Source organism: Hydra viridissima, unplaced genomic scaffold, assembly GCF_058129835.1.
Source record: "Hydra viridissima isolate aposymbiotic clone 2 unplaced genomic scaffold, HvirCarnegie_v1 scaffold_7, whole genome shotgun sequence".
In the NCBI taxonomy this organism is placed as follows: Eukaryota; Metazoa; Cnidaria; class Hydrozoa; order Anthoathecata; family Hydridae; genus Hydra; species Hydra viridissima.
In genome coordinates, this window is record NW_028324306.1 from 8345957 (window position 1) to 8373603 (window position 27647).

Sequence of the window (27647 nt, forward strand, 5' to 3'; positions counted from 1 at the left end):
TACTACCAAACAAGCCAATACTTCTGGCCTCAGGTTACATCTTAGCAGATTTCATGCCAGCCTCTACTTTCAGCTTGAACGTGAAAACTTAAAAGACAAACTTTAAAGTGATTTGTCCTATGATGAACTGGAAAATGTTTTGCGACTCGCCCATTTAACTTAAAATTAACTTACAATGTTACAAATTTGAAACATAAACTTTCAAATTTAGGTAGCTGTGAGTTTTTAACTTTCAACAATACTTTTGCCAACAGATGGGGTTACAATCTCAAGAAAAAAAGGAATACTCAATAGCTTTCTATTATATATTTTTTAAATGTTTAACAAACTTTGAAAAAAGTATTCCTTTTTTCCTTTTTATTGACACAGTTCAATAAAAATTTTTGGAAGGGCTTGTCTTTAGACTCGCCCATATAACTTAAAATTAAATTTTATGTTACAAATTTGAAATATAACTTTTTGTACGGGCTTGTCAATGGACTCGCCCTATAACATACTTTTTGCTATGTTACAAACTTATAACATAAACTGATTAATTTCGCTACAAAGTATAAAATAAATTATGTTACAAATTTATTTAATAATTGAGAGTTTTAACTTTTAACAATAATTTGCCAAAAGATGGAGTTACAATCTCACGAAAAAATATTCAATAACATTTTGTAACCATGGGTTTGTCCTGGGACTCGCCCAGTAACAAGTTCTTACTTAAAAACTTTTTAAAATATGGTTTTATTCTCGAAATGTCTCGCAATATCTCGAAACGTATCGAAATGTCTCAAAACATTTCGAGAGTCTTGATTCAAACGATATTGTTATCGTTTCAGTTTTGATAACTTTTTGTTCAATCGATAATTTATCGATTGAATTTCGATAACTTTTTTTTAAATCATTCTCGTACCGAAATTCCTCGAAACAAAATAGTTTCGAAATATTGGGTAGTGTATTAATCACTCATAGTACCGCTCCTGCAAACTTCCTCCTTAGAGAGGGCAGAGTGACAACTCGTACTTTCAAATTTCCTGAAAGCTTTTTTTGGGTTTGCCATGTTAATCAGTAAGTCAAACTCTCGATGTACCAAATTCATTTTGTATAGACAGCCCACATCGGATGTTTTAAGTCGGAAATGAAATAAAACATCGGTCTCAAATTTTTCGTGTCTTTAGCTTTAGGAGAAAAACAAGATGTAAGCTATTAACACATTTGGCTGATAAAAGCATAGATATCTGTTGTTCATGCATGCATTAATGTATTGCTAATATGCAAGTAAAATCTAATTTGGAGGTAATAGAAAAGACTTTTCAAGATTGTACAAGCATACATTCATTCAATGACCTAATAAATGAGCTTCTATCTTTAATGAGAGAAGATGTAAACTATATTGAGCTGTTACATTTTAAATGCTTGAGTTTTGATTCAGTAAAAGAGATTTTTTCAACATATCACCTAAAAGAGGTCTATAAATTTATACTTATTGCAACAAAAAAGTTAAACTATCTGACAAATTCAGAGAGATTGATAAATGAACTTAATGTAGAGATAGTGAAGGTGTGTCCGAAGTTTATACTTCTAAGTTTATTGGAAATCTTAGCAGAGGAAAGGTAAGTGTAAATGCTTTTGAAATTATCAATTTAAGAAGTAAAGTTAATAAACAATAAAACTATTATTGTTGGTTGAGTACCATTGTAATAAAACACAAGTACATGTCTAGAGACAGAAAACATAAAAAGAAATTAATTTATTTCTAGACTGTCTATCTAATTATTAACTTTTGCTCCTATTATATGGTATAAACTTGTTTATACCAAGGTTATATAGTAGAAGCAATGGGCTAATGCACTTATTGAAATAAGCACTAGAGTGCTTATTTCAATAAGTGTATTAACCCAATTTAAATGTGATTGCATGCTACTATTTTATTTATTCACTCTACTGTTCTTAATTTTTAAATATTCTTAGGCATCTGGCATTGCAGTATTGTATAGTAAATCTTATTGCCTCTCTTTTTGAGAGCAACTATCTTCTGACTTTGGTATGGAATGAAAGTCTGTCAATTCCAATTAGTGTGGTAAATAAGGTATCAGTTTTTGAACAAAAAGTGAATGAATGGTGGGATGATCTTTTAAAAATTCTTGTATCTGTACCAGATCGAGTTGCAAATAAACTAAAACTTAAAATGAAGTAAGTTTATTATAGTTTTCTTATCTTTTTCCCAACAGTAGCAATCGTGTGACTCAAAAAGAACTTGCTATACTTGCAAAATGTCATAAATTTTTAGTATGTTTTGAATTTTTATCAGTTTTTTAATAATATTTTGTATCATCTTGTAAAAATGCTACAGTTTTGTATTTAGTAATTAACATTATATAAGAATATTCACCTTCACTAAATGAATTTTGCAATCAAATGCTCAATCTAAAACTACTGATTTGTAGTGCTATGCTTGCATTATAAGTACAACCCAGTTATGGGTTTTTATACTGAACTTATGTCAAAGATTTAAACCAAATATATCAGTTTTTATGATCTTATTTAATCTCTATTGTTTTAAATAACTTCAAACACTAAACTACAATAGTGCTGTTTATATTTGAAATTTTTATTTATGTCAATTAAGTTAGAAGAAAAAATATTAAAAAGTCTAATATTTTACTGTTTAGTCAAGTGTTTTCGCCGAATGTGTATTTTACAAAGTTGTCTGTAGTTGTGCTCGAGGTTCTGAAAAAGTCATATCAAGCACAGCAAAGTAAGTTTTTTTTTTTTTTTTTTTTTTTTTTTTTACAGCTATAATTTACTGAACTTTTTTTGAGTATTTTTGTTATTATTAAGCATTCAGATTCATAGGATGAATTTATGTTCATTCCTTGAATGGTAATGTTAACACATAAAAATATTTTTTGTTTCAGGGTTTTTAAAATTTCAATATTTTTTATTGCATTAACACAATGGATCAAAACAATAACAAAAAAAAAGTTGTTTAGATTTATGTTTCTCAAGCAAAAGAATATGAAAATAATAATCAGATATCTCTGCAGTCTTAAAAACACTTTATTTTGGTTTTTAATTTGGGATGTTAAAAAAAAGTTAAATTCTGATTTTTTGTATTAAAATTTTTGTTTCAATGGTGTTCTAGTCATTTGTCTAAATAGGTGATCTTTTAAATGGTTAACAGTTGAAAATGATTAAATCTAATAGTATTTTGAAATGAATTTTCTAACTAAGGTGCAGGTTGTAAAAAAACATGTATGAAAACAGAGGGACAAGAGAATAGGTTTTCCTTTCTATAATAAATCCTCTCTCCCCTTATTTTATTTTGATCTTATTAATTTTTCATCTATTTTTATTTATTTTACTTTTATTTTATTTTTATTTCATTTCATTTTTTTTAATTTTATTTTTGTTTTACTTTATTTTTGTTTGTGTTATTTCTGTTTATTGTTATTTATTTTGTTTTTGTTTATTATTATTATTATTTTTTACATTAATTAACAGCAAAACTCAGATTGTTGAAGAAAATTATAAAAAAGGTAATGAAAAAAATCATACAAATAACTAAAACAAGATCATACAAGACCATTACAATGTTTAAGTAACAGTGAATAAAAAGTTCTTTCTGTAAATATTGATGTAAAGCTGTTTCTCAATCTGAAGATTTACATTTTAAAATTGAAAAGAAATGTACAAACCAATAATCAGGCAGTTGCAAGTTTAAATAGGGGAAATTGTTTTCTTGGCCTTTGCCTCAATTTTTCAAGTAGTTAAAAGTTTTCTAAAGTAATTTTTTCACCAATAAAATTCCTAACAGAACTTCCAAATCATAAACAGCCTTGATCTCAAGTATAGTTTTGTTAATTTTGGGGCAGTATGCTTTGTATCTTAATATCCAGTTCATCTAGTTTTTTACACTTGTAGTAGTGAATCTTTTCAATATTTTCAGATTGATAATAAACTTTTTAGTAAATTCATAATCAATTTTAGAAATGTTAGAAAACATGGTAGAAAGTGTGCAAACATTTCACCAATTGTTGGTTGTGCTCATTACAATTTTCGTCATTTCATACACCTAAAGTTTTCATTAAACCTTTTAGATGTAGCCAATTATCTTCAGTAAAATTTAGTTAATGAATATTAACCTCATATGAATTGAAAAAAGTTTTTTATTCCAGAAGCTTCAAAATTATCATTTAGCAGGAGTTCCATCTTATTTTTTTTTCTCAAAATTGCTTGTTTGAAAATTTTTTCTTGTAAAATCTTTTCAAATTCTAGTTTTTATTGAAAATGTATCAGCTTTTTTTTAAAGTTTTAGCAGTACCTTTATTTAGTAGTTTATTTACTGGCAATTGTGAGAAATGAGCCCAGTATTTTAATCCTTTTTTTAAAACTTGTTAGATATTCCTAAAATTTCCTTGACAAGTTCCTTGTTATCAAAATATTCATTGTCCATAATGGTCATATACAGTTGTACTAATACTTAAAATTTTTTCTGCTTTTAATATAATTTTTCCATTATCTGAAATTATTTTTAAAAACTTATATTGTATTTTTAAAACTTTAAAATTTTAAAAAACTTTTGTATTTTTTAAATGTATTTACAAACATATTTTTATATTCAAAAGTGTTAGTTTCTAAGTGTCTGTTTATATAGTATTATGTAAACACATATTCATTATATAGATTTGTATTATATTATATATCATTGTATTATATTCATTGTATAGCATTGCACAAACACATTCTCATAAAATACATCTTCCCTAAGCATATCTTCCTAAATCATATCTTCTTAATCTTGGTAAACTGTCAATTTTAAGACTAAAAATACTATTTCCAATCTTTAATTCAGATCTCAAGTTTCCAATGTAATATTTAATGCTTTTTTTGCATAATTTATCTTTGATGTAATTGTTTGAATATAATTCACAAATTTTCCTGAATATAGTTTACTAATTTTTTGAATATAATTTACTAATTTCTCCCCAATTAGTTTGATTAAACCAAATGCAGTTCTGTCTTTGCATTTTGTCAACAAATTCAAAAACAATTTCAAAAATCTTTCTTGTCCTTGGTGTTACATTGTAAAATCACCATATTTTTTCAAAAATTTATTGTTGCTTTAGATTCATAATCATGTTAGATTTACATTACTGTTAAATTACACAAAACCTTTAAAGAAGTTCTCATCAGTTTGTTCATGCTTTTAAATATCAGTCAGTAGTTTCACAATTGCATCAAATTTTGCCATTAAGGTTTCTTTTTTTTTTTAAATAAACAATTTAAATTAGAGGTATAATGTTGTTATATAGTAAGTGTGTGTGTGTGTGTGTATGTGTGTGTATACACACACACACACACACACACACACACACACACACACACACACACACACACACACACACACACACACACACACACACACACACATATATATAGATTGTTTATTTTAAAAGAACTACTTTTTTATAAACATTTACAATGTAAAATTTTTTTTTGTTTGATTTTAAGATTCAAAAGATTGTTCACTTGCATTCTTAAGTCGCCTAATTGCAAAAATTTGTATTGTTGGGAAAGGAGGTATAATATTGCTCTTATGCAGTGCTTATTTGTTTCATGGCCTATTATGTAACACAGCCGTATCTGTTAGCTTATAGACCAGAAATTAGTGGGCAAAAAAAATCTTCACTGTCATAATTTGACAAATAAGATTTAAAAATTTACAAATAAACAGATTTCTTAATTATATAGTATAAATTATGTTTTTAAAAAATAGTTTTATTTCACAAACCCCAAAAAGTGTTATGCTGTAGGTTCTAGATATATTTATAGATGTAAGATTGGAGAATGTTCCAGTAACAGCAATAATGTACCATACAAAAATGCTTTTTGTTTTTCCAATAGCAGTCATTATGATCTTTGAAATCATTGTATTAAGTTTGTCAACTAAGTAATTGGGTGTCACAGAGAACCCAGCAATATGTATCAATTGTTTTGAAGATAAATACTTGAAAAAGAGGTAAGTGTAAAACATTGAACTATTTCAAAAGTCCTATACCAACAATTATTGTAAACCAAAAGGTTTTATCAAATTCATCTTTAATTCAATCAAGCTCAACTTTTGTACAGGCCCTAAGCAGTTCGTGAATGATAAGACCATTCATTGCTAATGAAACAGACAATTTTAGAAGATATGATACAATTAAAAACAAGTTTTAATGATAGTTATTGTCCAGCAGGGTTTTCATTTAAAAGAAATGACAATCACATATCCTCAAACATTTTTTGATAAATTACTACTAATATTGAAAATATTACAATTATGATGATATGTAAAGCTCATTATGAAAGGGAATCTAGTTCCATTATCTGAATGTTTTTGAAAGGTTAGTGTTTGTAAATTGACCAGTGGTAGTATTGATTTAAAGCAGGGTTGGCAAAAACCCGGGTTTTTGAGCAAGAACCTTACCCTACTGGGTTTTTGCTAGGTTTTTGGGTTTTTGGGTTTTTGCTAAAACCAAATCTCTAGTTTGATACAAATCTTTAGTGACAAAGTTGGATTAACTTATAGTTATCTAAAAGCTATTTTCATTTTTACAGGTATGTTGAGTTATACAATAGCTAAGTTAGTAATTAGATTACATTTTTTTCTAATATATTAAGATAATTTTGAATATAGATATTATTTTAGAATTTTAATTAAATATAAAGTATAAGTAGATTACATATCCTTCAACATGCCAAAGTATCATTCAGGAGGAAGAAATAAGGCTAATGAGTGGAATGAAGTGACCATATTAGGTGATCAACCAAATAGAGTAATATGTAATTATTGCAAAAAGAGCATAACTAAAAAATAGAGAGAGTTAAGAGCCATTTAGACAAATGCAGAAGAATAAAAAAAGGAAGTGCAAATGATTCCACAGAAGTATTTAACAATATATCAGTCTTAGAGTCAAGGCCATCTACATCTGCAGCATCAAATATGTCTAACCAGTCAGAAGATAAAAAACAAGTTTGTTTCAGTGTTATTAGTGATGATTCTTATTCTTCAATTTTTCATTCAAATCCATTGAAGGTGCAACGACAAACATCCATTTCTAAATTTGTTGCTACAACAACAATTAATCAGAAGGATGAACTGGATTTGAAAGTCACGAGGTTTTTCTTTTTAGCAAATATATCATTCAACATAGTAGAAAATCTTGAACTTATCAAACTGATTAAAAAACTAAGACCTAGATACAAGCCACCAAATAGAAAGCAGATATCTTCAGAGCTCTTAGTAAAGGTAAATAAAGAAGTAATTAGTTCAATGAAAAGTGATCTTGCTGATGATTGTGCTATTACCCTAATTCAAGATGGTTGGAGTACAGTCAGTTATGATCCTATAATTGCTCATAGTATCCATCATGGAAGTAAACCCTATCTCATTTCTGCAGTTGATGCTGGAAGCCAATCAAAAACAGCAAATTGTTGCACTCTGGCTGCTAAGGATGCAATCAAGTTGCAAAAGATACCTTCAATAAAGTGTGAGCTAACTTTTGTATTTAAAGTGTGTGTGTGTGTGTGTGTGTGTGTGTGTGTGTGTTTGTGTGTGTGTGTGTGTATATATTTACAACCACTTATTTACAATAAAAATTTGAAAAATGCATATTAAATAGAATATTTTCATAATAATCTTGCATAAGTCTATTCAAAGTTTGAATTAAGTAAAGTTAACTAATGAGGAGAAAACTAATGAAAATAAATATATTTTTACTTTCATTTTTAGGTATTTGCAGTATGCACTGACAATGAAAATAAAATGTCTAAAATGAGAGAGCTTTTGCAAGCTGAAATCCCTAAGCTGATAACATATGGTTGCTCTGCTCATTTTCTAAACTTAGTTGAAAAGGATGTCTCTTCGAAGTCCATAATAAAGAATATTGTAGAAATTCATAGATATTTTTGTAATCATCACCAACCACATGTATGTACCAAATTTTAGATTGTTATTGACTTACTGATCATATTTTGTGATGCAATGTACATTATGAAATAAAACAGCGTTAATGATATTGGCGTAAGTAATAAATATGGCAAAAGAGATCCTAGCTAATGTACACAAAGATTATTTTTTAACATTTCTTTGTTGAATTTTGTTAAACAATTATTCTATAGGGGTGGTTAATTAAAAAGGTGGACTAATGCCACAGCTACCCAATGATACTCGCTGGAACTCCCAATTAGATTGTATAAAGACATACATATCTAATCATTCCCTGTATGTTGCCATTAGAGGTGAGCATATGGAGTCCATTGATCCTTCAATCGGAAGATTAATTGACAATCTGTCAATACAGAGAGAAGCAATTAATTTACAAGCACAACTAAAAATTATTGGTGCTGCATTAGATAAGGTTTATAATTTAGTTTATTTAGTTATTTGCTAGATGTATTAAATTTGAATATAGTAAATATATTAAAACTACATATTTCTGGCACCATTAACTTTATTTACATAATTATAAACTAAATTATTGTGTTTGCTGTAGTTGCAGGCAGATGATACAACATTGTCTGAAGCAGTTGAGATTTGGCAAAGCTTCATACATGATAAAAAATTGGCTCTGTACAAAGATGATTTTTTAAAGAGGTTTAAGAAAGCAATCATTCCATGTCATTTTCTGGCTAATTTAACAGATTCAAAATATGAAGGTAACATACTATAAAATTGTAAAAAAAATAAATTGAATGTGATCAAATTTAAACAAATAATAGAGTTCCCAGAAAATAAAATTTCCATTTAAGTTTACCAATGTTATACCCTTACTTATATAATGTTATATTATACTTATATGATGATATATTTAATATTTACTTAGGAAGAGCATTGAATAGAAGTCAAGAAGAAGAAGCTGAGGAATGGTTGAATGAAATCTATCCTGAATTTATGCCTGGCTACTATGCATTTAAACTAAAAGATGCTAATTGTTTTCCGACATATTTACTTAATGATAGTGTAAAAAGCACAACATCAGCAACAAATTGGTGGAAAATTATAGAAATGAAGGAGTCTAAGTCTTCAAAATTACCTGCAAATTTTGCAAGGTTTTTACGGCACTTGCACACTTGCCCATCTAGTTCTGGATCCATTGAAAGATTTTTCTCATCCTTTGGCATGATTTGGAGCAAAATTAAAAATCGTTTAGGAATAGAGAAAGTTGAAATGCTTGTACGAATTTGCAGACATTTAAGATCAAGATGCATAATTACTGATGATGAAATTGTTTGATGACTTTGTTTTAAATTTTTAAGTTTAAATAGTGCTGTTCCAAGGGAAAAAAAAGTTTCATTGATGAAATATATAATACGCAACTCGTTATTTTATTATCATTAGGACAATTTTTGAGCAGCATCTAACCTATAGTGTTAAATGGAAACTAATTTATGACCGAAAAAGTTATAAATGAAAAACTTGAGACCAAAAACCCAGTAAGTTGGGTTTTTGATGGGTTTTTGCTCTTGGGTTTTTGGGTGGGTTTTTGGGTTTGGGTTTTTGGGTACCAACCCTGATTTAAAGTGAAAATTTTGTTTTCTATATGCATGAAGTTGTGGAGAAAGTATCAAAAAGTATCTTATCAGTATTACATAAAAAAGTATATAATCAGAATTATACATTGTTTCTTTATAAATCCACAAGGATATCCAACCTAATGAAATGAGTTAATTAAATTTTCCCTGATGTTCCAACAATGAAAAGTCTAATCGGAGGTTTATATTTAGAAATATTTAAGTATGTTTTATCTAGTCAATTTCAAGCTAATACAATGGAAAAGCAAATCAGTAAATATCATCAAATGAGTGATAACAGATTTTTAGGCATTTTATGTGAAATTCAAAACTCACAAAAGATATTATGTATAAAGTCCTTAAATAAAAGCCAGTATAAATACTTAGGAAAGCAGTTTGAAATCTGATATGAATATTAATAGAAATGATATTTTTATGATGTTTGAAAAACTTAGCAATAATATTCAGAAAAATGAGTTGTATCATAAGTTCTTAGGAACATGCAATAAATGCTGTTGATTACATCACAAAAAGTTTATGGATAAATCTAACTGTGTTAATTAAACAGTCTCAAGAGAATATCTTTAAATTCTATTTTGGTTTTAAAAAACATTTTAAAGCTGTAGGTAATTATGTTTGTAATGGGTTCATAGTTTTGAACATTGTAAAGAAATTTTTATTAAATTTTTCCCACAATTAAAAGTGCATCTTTATTTGCATTTGAGTCAAAAAAGATGAAGTTGTTGCTTTTAAAATTTAACAAACCAGGAAAAATTAAATAAATAAATAACAACATAGTATAGTTATTGCTTCTTTTAGAAACAGCAAAATGTTGGCTTTTAAAATTTTGTGTGAAATGAGTTGTTTTTTTTATCAGTAAATTTATATAGTTGTACATTATTAAAAGTAATTGGGTACATAGTTTAATAATGCATTCCTGTTAATATTAACTGTTCGAACAAATAAATAAGAGATCAAAAGGTTATGTGGAGCAAAGAAGAATTATGGCCAAAACAGCTAGTTTACTTGGCTTAAATACAACAACTTTTGTTTGCTGTCTAAACATTTTACTTCAAGAAATAGTTGTTCATTGTGATGAATAATTATGTAAATTGATTAAATAAGTTTCAATAAAGAGTTTACAAAGTAAACATGTTCAGCCCATTTTATTAGATGCTATGGAATTTAACAGATTTAATAGATTTTTTGGTCTTTGGGGCAACAATTTCAACTGTGTTATTTAATAGACCATATTTGTTTTTGTTCTTATTTTTTACTAATAATAAATTTAGATTTATAGAAAAAATTCAAAAAGCAATAAAAATATATAGAGAAAAGTCTAAAGTATTGTTAAGGTTCAATGCAATTATAGTTGTGGTAATTGTCAAAGTCTTTTTTTGTTTTTAAAAAGTAAATCAATATCTTTTTCTTATCCTTCAGATATATTGTACAAAGAATTATTGCCATCTATTTCACTATGGGTTTCTGAAAGTCCTTTGTGGAGGCGCATATGTTCCAAATTATTTCTTACTATACCTGATATTGCTCTTGATGCAGCAATAGAGCCACTTATAAAAGCCTGTAAAAAGTAAAAAATTTTTCTTTTTTTTCTTTAACAATTATAAAAAAAGGTTACATAAAGTAATGTTAGTGCAACAGCCATTTTAAAATTCTAATATTATTTTACTTAAAGATTTTTTCTTCTAAAATTTCTAAAGTTATAAGTCAATACATGTGCTAATAATCTTTAGGTTTATAAAATGTAAAAAAAAAAAATTTTTAAAGTATTACAATTTTTTTTTTTTTTTTAATGTTAAAAAAACTTAAGGAAAGGTCTCTGATAATTTTTTTTTATGTAGTGCAGATATGCTGTCTGCATTATTCAGTGATTCAATACTTTCAAAGCCTATGTTAAAGTTTTTACTAACACACAAGTACTTATTTGTACGAACATATATGAATGTAAGTCAATTGAAATTTTAGTTCTAATTAATTTTATTATTCAATCAATATCAAAATTGACAAGTATTTTTTAAAAAAATTGTATTAAATCTAGGATACAACACTGCTCAATATCATAAAGTACCTTGCTGGTTGTAAAGGAAATGAAACAATATTCAAAGAGGTGTCATCAAAATATCCACAAATATTGAATGTTTTTTTAACTTTAAATAATTACTACTGCTAAGTTCAAATAGATATATGTACTAAATAATTTCCTCTACTCCACTAGCAAATAACATATGCAAAAAATTAAAATTAGTTGAAAAAGTTATTTTTATCTTTTTTTTTTTTTCTTTTTTTTTTTTTTGACATAGGTTATATTTAAGGCAATGGACATCTGGGGAAAAAGAAGTTCAATTAAATATTCCTCATATGCACAACATTTGTACATAAGTAAATGCATTCTTATATCATTAGGCTGTTTAAATGAAAAGCAAAGACTAACTTGGAAATCTGGTATGTCAGAATTGTTAACTATTTTTGTTATCATCATACAGATTCTATTTATATAACATTAACTGCAATGAGAAATAAAACTTTACTAAGCTATTTTCATATATTTATTTTAGCAGTTAAGATTTTTTATTTTCATAAGTTTTTAATTTGGTAATTCTTAGAAATGATTCTCAAAATGATGGATGGGATACCTGCTCATTTAGAAAGTCCTGATCCTAAGGTTCAATTGATATTTTCATAACCTTCATTTTATTGTAAAATTTTAAGGATATAGTTTATGAAAATATTTTGTTGAAATAAATCTTATATAGCTAAAATATTTACATTAATTGATACATAAAATTAAATAAAATGAGAATTTTACCAAACATACATATAAATTGAAATTATAGTAAAATAATGTTTAGAAAGTTTTTAATTACCCTCAAAATATTTTAAGTTGTTTAAAATTGCTATACTGAACGTAACAAATAACTTTCATTATCAAACAGCTGCACGAAATTGGAATGATTGTTGCAGAGTCACTGACATCTGTTTTTGATGGTCCTGATAAGCAACTCAAATTTGATGTGAGTTATTTATTCAACTTGTGATGGTTTAAATTAAATATATCAAATATTTTAATACCTTTTCCATATAGTTTAAAGTGAAACTCTTAGACCAAAACTTTTAAACTTATGCATCAAATCTATAACAAACATTTTTGAAGTATCAATAAGAGTAAAGCTAATGGTTTGAAAATTGAAGAAAGCAAAAACTTTACAATATATATGATAATCATTATGGATTTTCTCTCTGAAAGTGAGCGTCTTTATTGCTTTTAAAAATGAAAAAAAATATTCAAGAAAAAAAATTATGAATTTAATGCTTAACTTTAAGATGTGTTGCCGTTTACACTTGCATATTATTCAAAGTTATTAGATTGCTATGTTCAGTGCAAATGATTATTTGTCAACACAAAGGCTGTTTTGTCTCTTGTGTTGATGGTAGTTTTTTCAAGTATTTTTCCCTTTAGTGTTTAAATAAAAAATTGCTTTATTGCAAGTTTTTTTTGAGAAAATAATTCTTTAGAATATATTTTAATAGTAATAAGTTTATAATTAAAAATTGCAAGCAAATCTTTTTTGCAGCTTGAAAGAACTGATGAAATTAATTATTTGTGTGAACTTTCTAATGATCCTGAAAATGCCATAAAGTGAGTTTCTATCCTTGTTTTTGTTTTATTTTTTAATCTGGTGGTTTAAAATTTTTATAAATTAAAAGTATTATTGCCAAAGGTTTACTTTAGGTCTAAAATGATTTTTAACAACAACAGCCTTGATGAAAAGGGTTTTATTCACTCTGAAGTTGTTGATCCAATAAAAGTAGAAACATCTTTACCTGAAGAACTTGATAGGTTTGTTAACGATTTTTCTATTTCTACATTAGTTTCAAATACTTTTTAATACTTGAACTAGTAATTTCAAAGAATGGCTTTTTAAACATTAAAAGTTAATTTGTAATGTTTAAAAGCCATTATTTGAAAAAATAAGGTGTAATAATCTTTTTAGTGATGATGATCTTGTGCCAATTAACCCAAATAATGAAGAACTTGATGATAGTGTTAATGGAGTAAAGCCTCCTAGGTATTTAAGAGATTGTATTACAGGTATGTCAAGAAATGTTTACTAATTTGCAAGAAAGTTAGGTAGTGATGTAAGTTTTTTCATCTATTCATCTCTCTCATTAGGTTTAAGAAGCAAAGAAGATCCAAATCTCACAGAGGCATCTTTGAAAGTTCTTGAGAAGCTTGTTAAAATGGAACCTGGTGACTTGTCTGATGTAAATAAGTTTGTTTCAAAATTCATCTTTTAAGCTTTGCTAAAATTTTGAACAGATTAAACTAATACTGGAGTTCTCATGTTATAATTTTGGAAGTTTCAAACATTTAAGGTGTGCATAGAACTTGTTCAAATACTTATTCATATGGAAGATCAGTTTAGTATCAGCAACTTTCTTGAATTGAAAATGGCATCATTGATTACTATATGTGTTAAATGTCCTATCAAAGTTAGTAAATTTTTATTATTGTAATTTTTCATATTATTTCATGGATTTCAAAAATTGTGAAAGATTATTAAATATTTACTTGATTTAAAGATTTTTTTTAACTGGTGGAACATTATTTTTTTAAGTATTTATCTCATAGTTGTTTTAAAAAGTTAGTGAAATTTATTTAAAGTAAAATTCATTATATATTATCTATGCCCCTCATTTAGCTTGAAAATAAAACAAATTACTTGAACAGAGGTTTCGACCAAAATTGCATTTAATTTTCAGTGAGTGTTAACAATCATACCAACATTCTTAGTTTACGTCATCACAGCGACAGCCTTTAAAGGATAGTGTGTCAATTACCACAGAAAATCTTAATTTTAATTTATTCTCTTTTTAGTATAAATAACTTGTAAGTATAATATAAAATGAATTAACAGTATGAATAAAATACAAAACTCTCTGCACAATTCAAAGAAAAAAAAACATTAGTGCTTGAGTACTGGTGATTTTTAGTAGGAGTTTTTTTTTTTTTTTTCTTCACAATTAGTTCAGACAATAAATTTTTTTATGTCAGTGTGTCAATGATGATGGAGAAAACAATGATGGAGAAAATGATGATGGAGAAAATAATGATGGAGAAAAATTCGGAGAAAAAAAAAATCAGCAATTACAGTGGTGCTGATAAAAGTGGACCTATTGGTGCTTCTAGTTTAAAAAGATTTGTAACATTTTCATCCTGAAATTTTAGAAATTGTCAAAATGAAAGATTGCAACAAGGACGATGCTCCAACTACCTTGAAACAAATTGAATCAAGTTCAGAATTAATGCCAAAAGATATTACAGACAAAGTAGCTGTAACAATGACAGCAGAAAAATTTTTAAAGTTATTATTGGTATTTTTAATGATAAAAAATAATATTCCATTATCCTTCTTTTCACAACCAGCATTTGTAGCCCTTAATAGAGAAATAGCTAGAAAAGTTGGAGTTTTTTTAAATAGAAAAAGTAAAAGAAAATTAAAATTGGATGATGTTAGAAATAAGAAAGAAGAATTGCAAACAACCTTATAAGGCTGATTTATGTTTTTCAAAATGAATGCCTGAACTTGTCATAGGGCTAGTTATTTTGCTATTAATGCTAGATAAATTAATGGCACATACACTGGAATTAAAAGACACTTAGGTGATTTTTTTTAAAACCTAGTAGAAAAGGTTTTTAATTAATAATGAACAGATTTAATAGATTGTAACAAATGATGCTTCAAATATGCTAAATACAATAGAAAATATGAAAGAATTTGTTAATGATGTCATTCTTAGGCAATAGTTACAGAATCAGTATTGATAATTTAGATGACACAAGCTGAAGAAGCCTCAAGACTATTTTTAATTTAACATTTTTGTTGTGGGGTCCATATACTGCAGTTGACAAAAAAGGATGGACTAAAAGATCCTCATGCTAAAAGTCTTTTTGAGAAGTTGAGGCAAGTTGCCAGTGTAGCTAGAAATTCAAAATTGATTGCTGTTCTGAAGAGACCCCAAAAATACATACATGATGGCCATGCCTTGACGTATAAGGTTATCTTGAAGATGTTAAAAATGAAAATGTATTTTTGAGTGAAGACTAGTGGATCCAAAGACAATAATGAGAAGCTTTTCTCTTTGACCATTAGATTGAACCAAGAAGTTTCAAGCTGAAGTTTTAATTCCTGGTGACTTCTTGATGGGTTGGAAAACTTTAGTATACAAACTCACCAAAATTGGTGAACTAATTTCTGGTGGAATTGTATCTTTAATGAAGCGAATGGTTAGGGGGGGGGGGGGTATTGATGCTGAATAAACTACAAGAAGTAATATACCTAGATCTGATGAACAAAGTTTTGCTACGCAGTGAGCAGGTTATAAATGGAAAAGAGGAATTTTGATCTTGGCTTTTGCATAAAAGGATTACATGTCGCTAAAAATTTTGAGTGTCAGGATTGTAGTATGGTATAACACTAAATTTTTTGCATTTTTTAAAACATTTATATTTCACTTTATCTTCCGTAATTATTTTAAGGTTGTATTTTGTAATGAAAGTAATATATTTTTTTAATCTTAAGAATTGAGATTATTAATACAGGGTGACAAATAATAACAGACTCACGTTTTTATCATTTTTCAACAGAAAAAGGCATCAGTGAAAGTAATAAACCAAAAAATTTTATACATCCAGAAAATTCTCACAGAAGGTGTTCAAAATGTCTGCCTTTAGATTTGATGCAGAGATTTAATCATTTACTGAAATCAAGGATCATAGTCCTAAGCACTTCTTCTGCTATTTTATCACACTCATGCAACAAAGATTTTTTTTTCTGTTGTTCTAAACCCCAAATTTTTATGGGGTTTAGAACAACAGAAATGATGAAGTAAGGAAAACTGGTATTATACCAATCTTATGTACTAGGGAAATTTCATAGAGTAAAGTTTTTTGAAAACAAAAATTGGAATGGGTGTGAAAGATTTTATGTACAAAACCAATCACAATTTTAAAAAAAATAATTAAAAAAAAATTAAAACTAATTTGGGCGTCAGTATTTAAAAACAGCAAAAAACTGACAAAATTGAGTATTATTGTGCAGATACAGAAGCTTTAGTTAAATATAGCTTATTTCAAAAACTGGCTCATAAATTTAATATATAGGATATGATTTTCTGCTGTAACCTTTAAAACAATAGGGTTGGGGCACTGAATATGCCACCTCTCAGATCAAAATCTGATTAGTATGTTTAAAGTATCAGTATTGAGGGACATAAGATATTGATCTAATAAATTAAAACGTCAGTTTTGCAAAATTAATAATCATCAATTTACAAAACAATTGTTATTTTGAGGTATTTTTTAGAGGGAAGGGCCACATTAGGATTCATGGCACCATTCCCAAATATTGTTTTAAGAACCCCAAACCAAAAAAAGATTGGCGCACTAAAAAATTTCACTCTATTTTATTAAGAAAAACGAGAAATAAAAAATTCTCCCCGAGAAATCAAAATATAAATTAGCTCTTTTCTCAATATCTTTTCGGCAAAGATGCCGGCCAACCAAAAATAATACAGCATTTTAAATAACTGTAACTTATTATTTTTCTTTTTTTTTTTTTAATAAAATAATTGGTTTTGTTAACATTTCTATGACTTTCTTTTCTACTTTGATCTTTGGTAAGAATAAAACTGTGCCTTTTTTTGAGACTGTAAACTAGTTTTGAGGCTTCTGTAACAGACATTACGCGCATTCAACTGACTGAGAGTTGTTAGAAAGATATGTAAGTTGTAAAACCTTTCCAGATTCTTTTACCTTCATCAGGTCAACAGATGAAAAATAAGTTGTAGTAGGAGGTTCTACTTTAATTTCAGATACTTGTACTAGATCAGTCCAACTTTTACAGCCAAAATCAATCTTCATAATAGTTTTGGGTTTAATCTTAGGAATTTTTTAATTTCCTCATTTAGCTTCCTAATTTTGAGTATTTGATCTATAGCTTTGTCTTGATTTTTTTTCTCATCATCCATAATCATGCAATAGAGAAAGTTTTTCTGTAAACAGCAAAATGAATTAGTAAGTTTTAAATTAGCTAAGTTTCTAAAGACAACTTCTTGTATGTTTTCATCTTGTAGTTTAATCACCTCAATCATTTTGACAAGAATTTTTGGGGAATCTTTATAATGACCTGACTTTTTTTTGATTGGAGAATAAACTTGAACTATACACTTTGTTATCATAATCAACTCTGAAGATGGATTTTCCTCTCTAGTATATTTATACATAATATGTAAGGCAAGTGTCAGCCATCTTGCATGGTTCACAGGTCCAGGTTTTGTCATTGCATATTTTTTGGAGACTTGGCCTGTACTTATACCAAGAGTATATTTATGTAGTTTTCTTTGATCATTACTTAAATCAGAAATAACAGTTTCATCTACAAAGGATTGAATTTCTGACTATTGTAGAAAAACTTATTATAGGGAGTTTGTGTATGGAATTTTCTAAAACAGATGAACAAATTATGCCTTTAAATTTTTTCAGACCATTTGTTTTTCTATCAAGTAAATTAATTAATTGTATAAATTGTAATTAATTTTGGTGGAGTTGACATCCTACTAAATGTAATTTTCTATTTATAGCTTTTTCTAGCTGAACAATTAGGCCATTGTCTGTACCAGTATTTGAACCTGTGTTATTAAGAAACAAAGCTTCAAGAGTTTCTACGCTGTTAAATTCTTCTAGAACTTCTTTCGTAAAATTTTACCTTCTTGCCTTCTTTTCACTCTCTGCAGTAAATGTAAGATGTTCTTCTTTTTCGATTCCTGGTATAATTATTGGTTCACCTTCCAAATTGTAACCAATTTTGTGAACAAGCATTTCTTTTTTTTTTTTTTTATCATCAGCTCCAATAATTTTTAATTGAAAAATCTCTTTCTTATGTTCGATGCCAAGTTGGACACCCATTCGAAACTTCTCATTAAAAACATTTTTCTGTAATAATATAAGCTCTATCAATATTTGTTACTATGCCATAATTAATTAGGAATCCTGTAGCAAAATGAGAAGCAGCATTTATACTAATTTCATAACATGTGGCTGCTTTTGCAAAGTTAGGTATGTGTTTGTAATTGTATGAAATAGGCATTTTTCCATAAAACTCTGGATCATGGTATTTTCAATATTTTCACTATCGTCATCACAAACATTGTCATCAGATGATAGATTATTACACTAAATGAAAATGAAATATATTTAAAAATAGTTAAATTAAAAAAATTACTTACACCATTAATTCTCCTAACCTAATATGGGTTGTACATTAAGTACCACTAGAGGAGGATTACTTAAGTACTAGTACAAAATACTATAAAACCTTAGAATAAGAAGACTTTTAAAATACTTAAAATTACTAAAAAGAAACACAAAAGCAAAAGTAAAAAAAATTAGTATAAAAATAAAACAAAAAAAATAATAATGAAGATAAATACTTATATTCATACCAACTTCTAAATTCAATTTGTCAAGACTTTCACCACATGATTATTTTTTTTTTTTAATGTTTAATTTTTCTTTTTGATCAACTTTGCCAATTTGAAATGACCCTTTTCCACCTTTTTTTGCTCTTTGGTCTTTTTTAAAAAAACCTCCATTTTTGGTAATCATCAAGTAAATTTTAATATAATCTAAAACTCAAGATATTAAATACCTTTCTTTCTTCATCACAAATGCATAAAATATGTTTCTTCTTGCAGTCTTTACCATCACATCTAACCAATCTGCAGACTATACTTAAATTTTGAAACTTAACTTATACTTAAATATACTTAAATTTTATAATATACTTTATAATATAATTATAAAAATAATAATAATATAATTTATAATATAATTATAGATATATGAATTTATAATTATACTTATATAATTTAATGATATACTTAAATTTTGAAATATTATTTACATGTAAGAATAAACTATGCAAAAAATTGTCTCAAAGTAAGTTAAGATGACAAATAATTTTTAAAAAATTCAAAACTTGAGGAATAAGTTTTTACGATACCAGTCATTACATTTAGCCACAGGCAGTTCGCATTTACATGCAGATAAATCAAACAACAAATCGAAATCCCTTTCCAATTAAGCAATACTAATACTGCGTTTGTTCCCTTTTGATCTTTTGTTTCAAGCACACAAAACTCTTTTTAAAAGTGTCTCAAGTTTTTTCCTGATGCTTATCTCTTGTATCAAGGGCATTTTAGGGTTCACTTTTCTCCATAACTCAACAAGTTTGATGCTTATTTGTGAAACTATTTTTTGATAAGTTGTTGTTTTGGAAATGAAGTGTCTATTGAGCTTGTAGCTGAACTGTACAACTTGTTTAAATGTGGGAAGGTCACTAACAGGAAGATCATCTGGTAGTCCTGCAAACTGAGAACTTGTGTGACGAGTTCTACTTTTAAGTAACTTAGCAACTTTTCCTATTTTAAATATTATCTATTTGAAAAATATATTTTGTTGCATAGTAGAAAATATCAACAGAATATCAAAATATATCATTTTCTATTTCAGGTAAATTTATGCATTTTATGCCTTTAAAAATATCTATAGATAAAAAAAATAGCTTTAATATTATTATCAATATGTATGGCAATTGTTACCAAATATAATGAGTAACTCAATATAAAAACACTTACTAAATATATAAAGCTATAAAAACTATTGGTATTAATTTACTAATATCTGTTGAATCTATTAAAAATGGTTTATTAAAACAATTTTGTGTTTCTTTTGTCAGTAATGTATTATAAAAGTGAACGTTTTATATATGTATATATATATATAAAGGTATTACCATTATGTTGGTTTGTTTACTTTATTTATATGGAAGTTAATTGTTTTAAAGTTCGGTACAGCGCCCTATAAATGTAATTAGTTCAACGTAATTGTAATCTTTCTGTGTTGATTGAAAAAAGCACTAAAAATTACTTGCCCAAATCAGTTTTTATTTTTAATTAAAAATTAATTACAATTATTACTTTTATATACAATTATTCTTAGTTTTAGTCAGAATTTTCCTCACCTATACCAATATTAAATGGAAAAAATGTAATTGCCCTATTATGTACCCCAGGCTCTGTGAGCAGGAGCAGAAACTTGTTGAAAGATACAGTGGTTATTATGAAAGTGCTTTTGAGCTCAAGGAAGGATAAGCTCTTTTAAAAGCTGATAGTTCATTTAATTCATTTTAATCCCTTGATTGACAAAAATGAGAGGAGTTTTTCAAGTGGAACAAATTCCAGCCCAAATAATGAGGATGGATTCTGGTAGCATTCAAAATGTCTTGCATCTTCTGGGGGCACTTGAGACCATACCCTATCATTTGAGGATTTTGTTTCCAATTATCCCCTGCAGCCCTGTTCAAGTGCATCTGGCATCTTTGCTTCTTTATGACTTTGATAGCATTTGTCAGTAGCTGTGTTTTAGGCATTTTGTAAGGCTTTAATCCCAAATCATCATTAGCAATCAGTCGTACTGTTTTGCAAATCACACAGATGTCACAAGCAATCTTTCTGATTAATCTCTTCGGATTCCATTAAACTCTCTTCTTGATGATTTTCCGTAAGCAAGATATATGAATGGAGGGTTTTGACTTCTTCCTGATCTGTCACCCTCATGGCCCAATTCCTTGTATTACTGAATTATTTTTAATACAATTTGCATGGCAATCTTCAAGGCTCTAGGGATATCAGATTGACACTTGCCTGCCTCATGAAGTAAAAATATAGAATGTTTATGTTTTGACAATCTTAACTAATAATAAACTCTGAAAAACAAAAAAACAACTTTAACATGATATAAACAATACCCTATTAACAAAATTAAGCTATAATTTATTAATGCAGAAATATTTTTTTATAGTTCTATTTTAGTATTCAGAGTTGTCCCCATTTTTTCTTGTCATCCTTTATATGAAAAAGCACTATTAACTTATTTGTTCTTTGAGTGTGATTTATCATTTATATATTACCAATATTACTAGTGCTAAAGTCATTCAAATTTATAGGTAGCTGGTAGCTACTATTACTAGGCTGCTAGCTACATCCCACAGAATAGTGTATTAATTTATTTATTTCACCCTCTGTGGTCACAACAAACTGGTTTGATTATTAACTACACACTTCAGTCCTCATTGGCTTATAAACATTCAAAAGGTAAAAAAATGACAATGCCATGTGATACAACCTACAGGTTATGATGTATTTATTTTAATATAATTTTTATCTGCAAATACAAATTTGGTTACTAACTTGCTATAGGCTACCTGACCTTTCCTTGTTTGAAAAAGCCACTGTGACATATGGTATCTAGCTACAAGTTATAGTTTAACAAAATTAAATAAAAATATCTTTTTAAATAATAAATGTGCTGAAAATAGCAATCTATCATTTTAGAAAGTTTTATTTAGTAATATACATTATAAATTCTTGTATAAGGAGGAGTCAGAGTAAGAGTGGGAATCAGATGTACAGAAAAGGATTGAGTCAAAGTATAGAATTCATGTTTGAAAAGTCAAAGGGTTCAAACCAATACTTTACTTCAGTGGTTTAACTTCTTAACTTAAGTTAACGGAATTTTACTGAAGTTATTTAAAATAAAGTAAAAAATGTTTTTAAGAAACTGTCAATGTAAAAAAAGTTAATGCTTTTTCAATTAGGGAAAATTTTTTTGGTATTATAGGACAAACTATAACTCACTTAAATTTAGTGATGAGATAATTACCTGAAATAGTTTTTAAAAAAGCATTATTTTATTATATTAAAACAATAGTCTAAACTACAAATAAATGTTTCATTTTAATTTTGAATTAGGGTTTGTTATACTGCTATTTTATTTAAAAAAGAAATATTTTTTTAAGATTGCTCAGTACCTCTCACAAGAATTCTATGAAGAAAATTACAGTATACCACAACGTGTTACTATTCTAGAGGTATAAAATATTTTAAACTTGTAAAAACTTGAAATAAAAGTATTTACTAGGTTTTATCACTATTAATATAAGTTAAACAATTTAATTTAATTATCAAAACAGTGTGAGTTCAAAATATTAATGAAGTGCTCTTTCAAGTAATCTAAAGTTCATAAAAATGAGTTTTTAAAAAATTTAAAAAAAAAAAAAAAAAAAGGAATTGTTAACTTAAATCACTGAAACTGTATATTATTATGACAGGTTCTTGCATCTGCTGCAACTGAATTGTCAAAGGCATTACCCAACCATCCTAATGGCTTTAGAGAATACTTATTGCCATCGCTTCATTTCACTCCAATTGAAAATAAAATGGCTGACTGGCAACTTATTATTAATGAAAGACTTAAAAGGAAAACAAAGAGAAAAGTAATTTTGTTTCAAAGTTTGTCATTGACTCATTTTCCCCTTAAACCTATCATTTTTTATTATATCCCAACTCTAAACTTTGAAAATCACTCTCTAGTGTTTAAAGGTTGTTGTTTTTAGAGTGATTACAAGTGATGTTTTATGTTATTTTATGTGTAGACTGGTTTGAGCAAACCAATATCAGCTAATATCAACCGTTTTAATGAGGTTGCTGGATATTTCTTTTTTCCTTTGCTTCACAAGTTTGGAATGTGAGTATTGCCAGATGATTTGATTGGCTTGTTGATTGATTGATTGATTGATTGATTGATTGATTGATTGATTGATTGATTGATTGATTGATTGATTGATTGATTGATTGATGATGATGATGATGATGATGATGATGATGATGATGATGATGATGATGATGATGATGATGATGATGATGATGATGATGAGAGTAATGGTGATGGAGTTCTTTTTATCTTAGGAAGATGAAAACTCTAGATATGCTGGGAGAGGACTGTTTTATACTGGGAAAATTTATTAGCACTCTTGGAATTGTGCTCATGGCTGCTCATCATTTGCCTGTAAGTTTAGCCTTCTATCTTTTTGATACATTCTAAATTACTAGTTGGTATCTGTCACTCTAAAAAAAGTCAATAACATATATCTATCTCTGTTAAATCATTAGTAGATAATTGTCTATATTACTCATACTACTAATAAATATCATGTATATATCAATAATTATGCATCATATCACATGTTTACATTTCATACAGATCACAGAATCAATGGGACAACAGCTCCTTGAGTTGATATGGTCATTAAGGTTTCATAGAGAAGCGTAAGTGACCAAGTCTTTACATTTATAAATATAAAAACTTTAAAAAAAAAAAACGAATTTGGTATTGCCGCAATTACATTTGAAAGGTGTTATCTTATGAGTTCTTGTATGATTCTTATTAATTATTTGTTAATTATTTCTTTTAAAAAAATCCTACACTGTATAGATCTCTTCCTATAAGAATATTTTTGTATTTTAATTGATTAATAATGAGTAACATGTTTTAAATGTTAAACATATTTTTTGTTTTAAAGTTGAGTTTCAAAAAATGTGCTAGTGATTAACTCTAAATAGTGAATTGACCATATTTTCCATATTTTCTTTAACTAAAATTTTTTGGAACATTTTTTTAAAATGCCATATTTCTGCTTTATATTTTTTTATGTTTTGATGTGTTTTCAATTTCTTCTATTTTCATTTTTTAACATTTAAACTTTTTGGTTCCTTACAACTTTATTCAATATTTCTCTTGGTTACCACTACTTACCTAACTTTTATGTTTTTCCTGTCACAAAGGCTTTTTTTTTTCTCCAAATATCTTTTGAATCAATTGCCATTAATTTATGACTTTTTTTTTAAAGTGCAGGATTCTCTTCCTAAAGGTATTAATAACAGAGTTTGTATTTTTTTTAAATATCAATACTTCTTGTAGCAATTCATCATTTTTGTTGTTCCAAGGGTTATTTCCACCATAATCAGTTTGATATCTGTAATAGTGAGTTCATTGTGACTTATTTATTCATAGACTCTCATGAACATTTTATCTACCTCCACTCCTGTATCAATCTTTTGTTTGACCAATTGTTGATTTGTAGGATGGTTATAGTTTTTTACTTTTGTAATACAGCTTCATATTCTTCGGTGTAGTTTGCATTTGTATTCTTTTTATTACAGTTTGTTGCCCAATTGTTCTTCTTGCTACACAAGTCTAAAACCCTTTTTAACATTTTTGCTATAGAGGTTTTGTTTTTATTTCTTTACAAATTGCTCAGGGATGTAAATTATAATACTATAAAATTCTCTTTCTTTAAGTAGTTTTTCTACTAATTATATTTTTAAGACTTGTGAGTATTGGTACTGAAACTACTTTAGATTTGTGCGACAGTCGATTATCTTTGCCATAAGTATGGTGGTAATGAATGTATCTGCCCAGACAATATTTTCGAAATTGCTCGTAGAAATTTGCAAAGCAAAAGAATGGTTAAAAGGTTTTAATTTTTTTTAAAGTATATATGTATTTAGGCATATGTCAGTTATGTTTAACAGTTAATATGTTTAAAGGATTGCTAAACCATGAACCAAATACTGAATGTCAACAGTTGGCTTTCTCTTGTCTACAGTTGATAGAAAAAACAATAGGACAAGTAAGCGTGTTTTACATTAGCTCTAGTTTCATTTACAATAAATCTTCGCATTAAATCTCCAAATTATTGATAATAGATTAGAATAGTTTTACATCTTATTCTAATTACAGGAAATTTGTTGTGGTTCATAGCAGCGAATTGTGGTTCCACCAGCGCATGAAGAGTCTTAAAACTATTACAAGTATCATTACAAGTTTTACAGATGGAATACATAAAATTCTTAATAAAACAAATAATATTATGGAATTTTCATATAGCAATCCTTGTGAGGATGGACTGTTTATAAAATCATCTAAATTTTTTTTTTTTTTTTTTTTTAACAAAAAGATCCTTTTGAACAGAAAATATGATTTATTGGTCAAAAAAGTTGCTGGATTTATATGTGAAACTTTGATAGCAAATGCTCAAAAATTTGAATAGAATTAATAGAAAGCTTACACTTACTTTAAATTTTTTGTTTCAGCCAAGTTTTTTATCATCTTAGGTTTAAAATGAATAATATAGAAGAAAGAAATACTAATATTTGGGAATTTACAAAAGATGGCCAAATGCTTGCTAAAGTAAAAGTCGAGTTGATCAGATCTAATGATCAACATGTATTTGCAATTGTTGATAATTTTAGTAAAGATTCTATAATAGATTGTGAAACAGACCCTACATCAATGAATAATCAGAAACTTGCCGACCAGCCATTTTTACGAAGCTCTTCCTCAGATTTGGGAAAAGATTTAAAATACAGTGAAGAGTTTTCAACACAAGTATCAGAAAATGATAATCATAAAATAATTGTATCTAATGACTCACATAATATCCGTAATATTGAAGAACAGTTAACTGTGGTAGAAAATTTAGTTGATAAACATATTGCAAAAGATACTCTACTTGGTATTGCGTCAGATAATAACTCCGACGATTCACCCGAGAAGAAACCTAACATGTTTGAAAATGTACCTTCAGCTTTGACGTCTTTTAAAAACGACGCTGTGTTTGAAATGGAAAATCAATTTGTTGGAGAAAATCTAAAAGAAAAAAAAGAATGTGTCTTAAGTAAGCAATCAATTCATTTAAATAAGGAAGATAATCAAAGTATGAATAAAAAATTAATTCAAATGAAAATGGAGAAACGAGAGAAAAGATACTCTTGCGAGTTCTGTGAAAAGCGTTTTGCTTCTAATCATCATTTAGTAAAGCATAACCGTATTCACACCGGTGAAAAGCCGTACAAGTGTGGCGATTGTGACTTTGTTTTCGGGCGAAATGATCATTTGATTCGGCATAGAAAAACTCATTCTGCGGAGAAACCATTTAAATGTGATAATTGTGATGGTGCTTTTAAACGAAAAGATCATCTTTTACGACATAGTCGTACGCACTCCTCGGAAAAGAAAATCGCTTGTGACGTATGCAATAAGTTATTTAAAAGTAAAGAGGATGTTAATGGACATATGAAAACCCATACTCGTCCTTATAAATGTGAAAAATGCGAAAAATCGTTTGCGAAGAAAGAAAATATTAGAGCGCATATGAAGACGCATGAGGATCCATGTGTCCCGCAAATAAAAGAAAATATGTGCGTTATATGCTCAAGAACTTTCACTAGGAAATCTCATGTTGCTAGACACATGAAAATACACAGTGGAGATAAATACCAAGACCTTTGTGCGAATGAAGGTCTTAACAGTGACATTGGTGAAGTGACGAGTGCTACTGCTAGCCAAACAAATGAAAACCATTTCAATAAAGAAAAAGCATTGAGTAATGATCCTGTTATTGAGTAATGATCCTGTTATCGTCGTCGATGATGAAATCCAATAATGATGTATGGATCAAATGAAAAATGACAATAAAACGTAAAATGATTTAGGTAACGGGAATTTTAAATTTAGTGACATGGCGACTCCCGTTATTTAATTTCAAATTGTAACTTTCATTGGAATTGTAATATATTGAGTATAATTTCTTAGTTTACGTCACTTCAATGAATAAATCGTATAAAAAACGGATCTCAAAATAGTTTTCAGACTTAAAACGTATATTATTCAAAACCAGGGTTGATAAAAATCACAATTTTTTTTAAAAAAATCAAAAAAATTGACTTTTTTGATTTAAATCAGTTTTTTTTATTTAAATTACATTTTGGAGAAATAAACTTTTAATCACATAGTTTTTAAAAATATAATGAAATTATAACTAAATTAATTTAAAAGATTGAAAAATCTTTTTTTAATGTTGATTATTTACAAATTTTCAAAGATTGAATCAATTAAATTCATTGATTCTAATGCTTTTTGATTAAATAGTTTGAATAGGAAAACCAATTTGCCTGCTTTTTCAATTCCGAGTCTATTTCTAATGTTTGAATGCACAAGACCAAATGATGAAAATATTCTTTCAACTCCTGCAGATGAAGCAACAGTAGTAAGTAACTGTTCAACAACTTTCAGTAGTTCCTGATTCACACGATCGTTATGAGATTTCCACCAATCACATGGC

At 27.6% G+C, this 27647-nt stretch overlaps 3 protein-coding genes and 2 pseudogenes across 7 annotated transcripts; 4 read left to right on the forward strand and 1 right to left on the reverse strand.

The window, feature by feature from the left end:
• The first annotated feature begins 922 nt into the window (after positions 1-922).
• Positions 923-27157, forward strand: LOC145184575 (telomere length regulation protein TEL2 homolog). 5 transcript variants are annotated; one of them, XM_090093589.1, is made up of 24 exons: positions 1122-1601; positions 1960-2077; positions 2220-2277; positions 2661-2746; positions 5503-5571; positions 10987-11134; positions 11406-11508; positions 11603-11671; positions 11865-12006; positions 12168-12226; positions 12498-12575; positions 13137-13201; positions 13295-13402; positions 13557-13654; positions 13736-13827; positions 13939-14055; positions 22482-22553; positions 22794-22958; positions 23118-23209; positions 23431-23530; positions 23726-23790; positions 24883-24998; positions 25072-25154; positions 25265-27157. In XM_090093589.1, exons 7-24 carry the CDS (start codon positions 11413-11415, stop codon positions 25283-25285), a joined length of 1638 nt encoding a protein of 545 aa, XP_089949715.1. In that variant the 5' UTR covers positions 1122-1601; positions 1960-2077; positions 2220-2277; positions 2661-2746; positions 5503-5571; positions 10987-11134; positions 11406-11412; the 3' UTR covers positions 25286-27157. The 5 variants fall into 5 exon arrangements, 3 of the variants coding, with proteins under 3 accessions (XP_089949714.1, XP_089949715.1, XP_089949716.1); XR_016454341.1 differs by lacking the exon at positions 2220-2277 and having other exon boundaries at positions 923-1601; positions 1960-2181; positions 13284-13402; XM_090093588.1 differs by lacking the exon at positions 2220-2277 and having other exon boundaries at positions 923-1601; positions 1960-2181.
• On the forward strand, positions 6607-7981 carry LOC149885992 (uncharacterized; annotated as a pseudogene).
• Positions 7718-10870, forward strand: LOC149885993 (uncharacterized). Its single transcript, XM_090093620.1, has 3 exons — positions 7718-8393; positions 8529-8691; positions 8859-10870. Exons 1-3 carry the CDS (start codon positions 8181-8183, stop codon positions 9266-9268), a joined length of 786 nt encoding a protein of 261 aa, XP_089949746.1. The 5' UTR covers positions 7718-8180; the 3' UTR covers positions 9269-10870.
• LOC149885994 (uncharacterized) lies at positions 17094-18775 on the reverse strand (annotated as a pseudogene).
• Positions 25646-27157, forward strand: LOC145184578 (uncharacterized). The gene has a single exon (XM_080060295.2). The coding sequence runs from the start codon at positions 25646-25648 to the stop codon at positions 26930-26932; it is 1287 nt and encodes a 428-aa protein (XP_079916421.2). The 3' UTR covers positions 26933-27157.
• Positions 27158-27647: the final 490 nt, after the last annotated feature.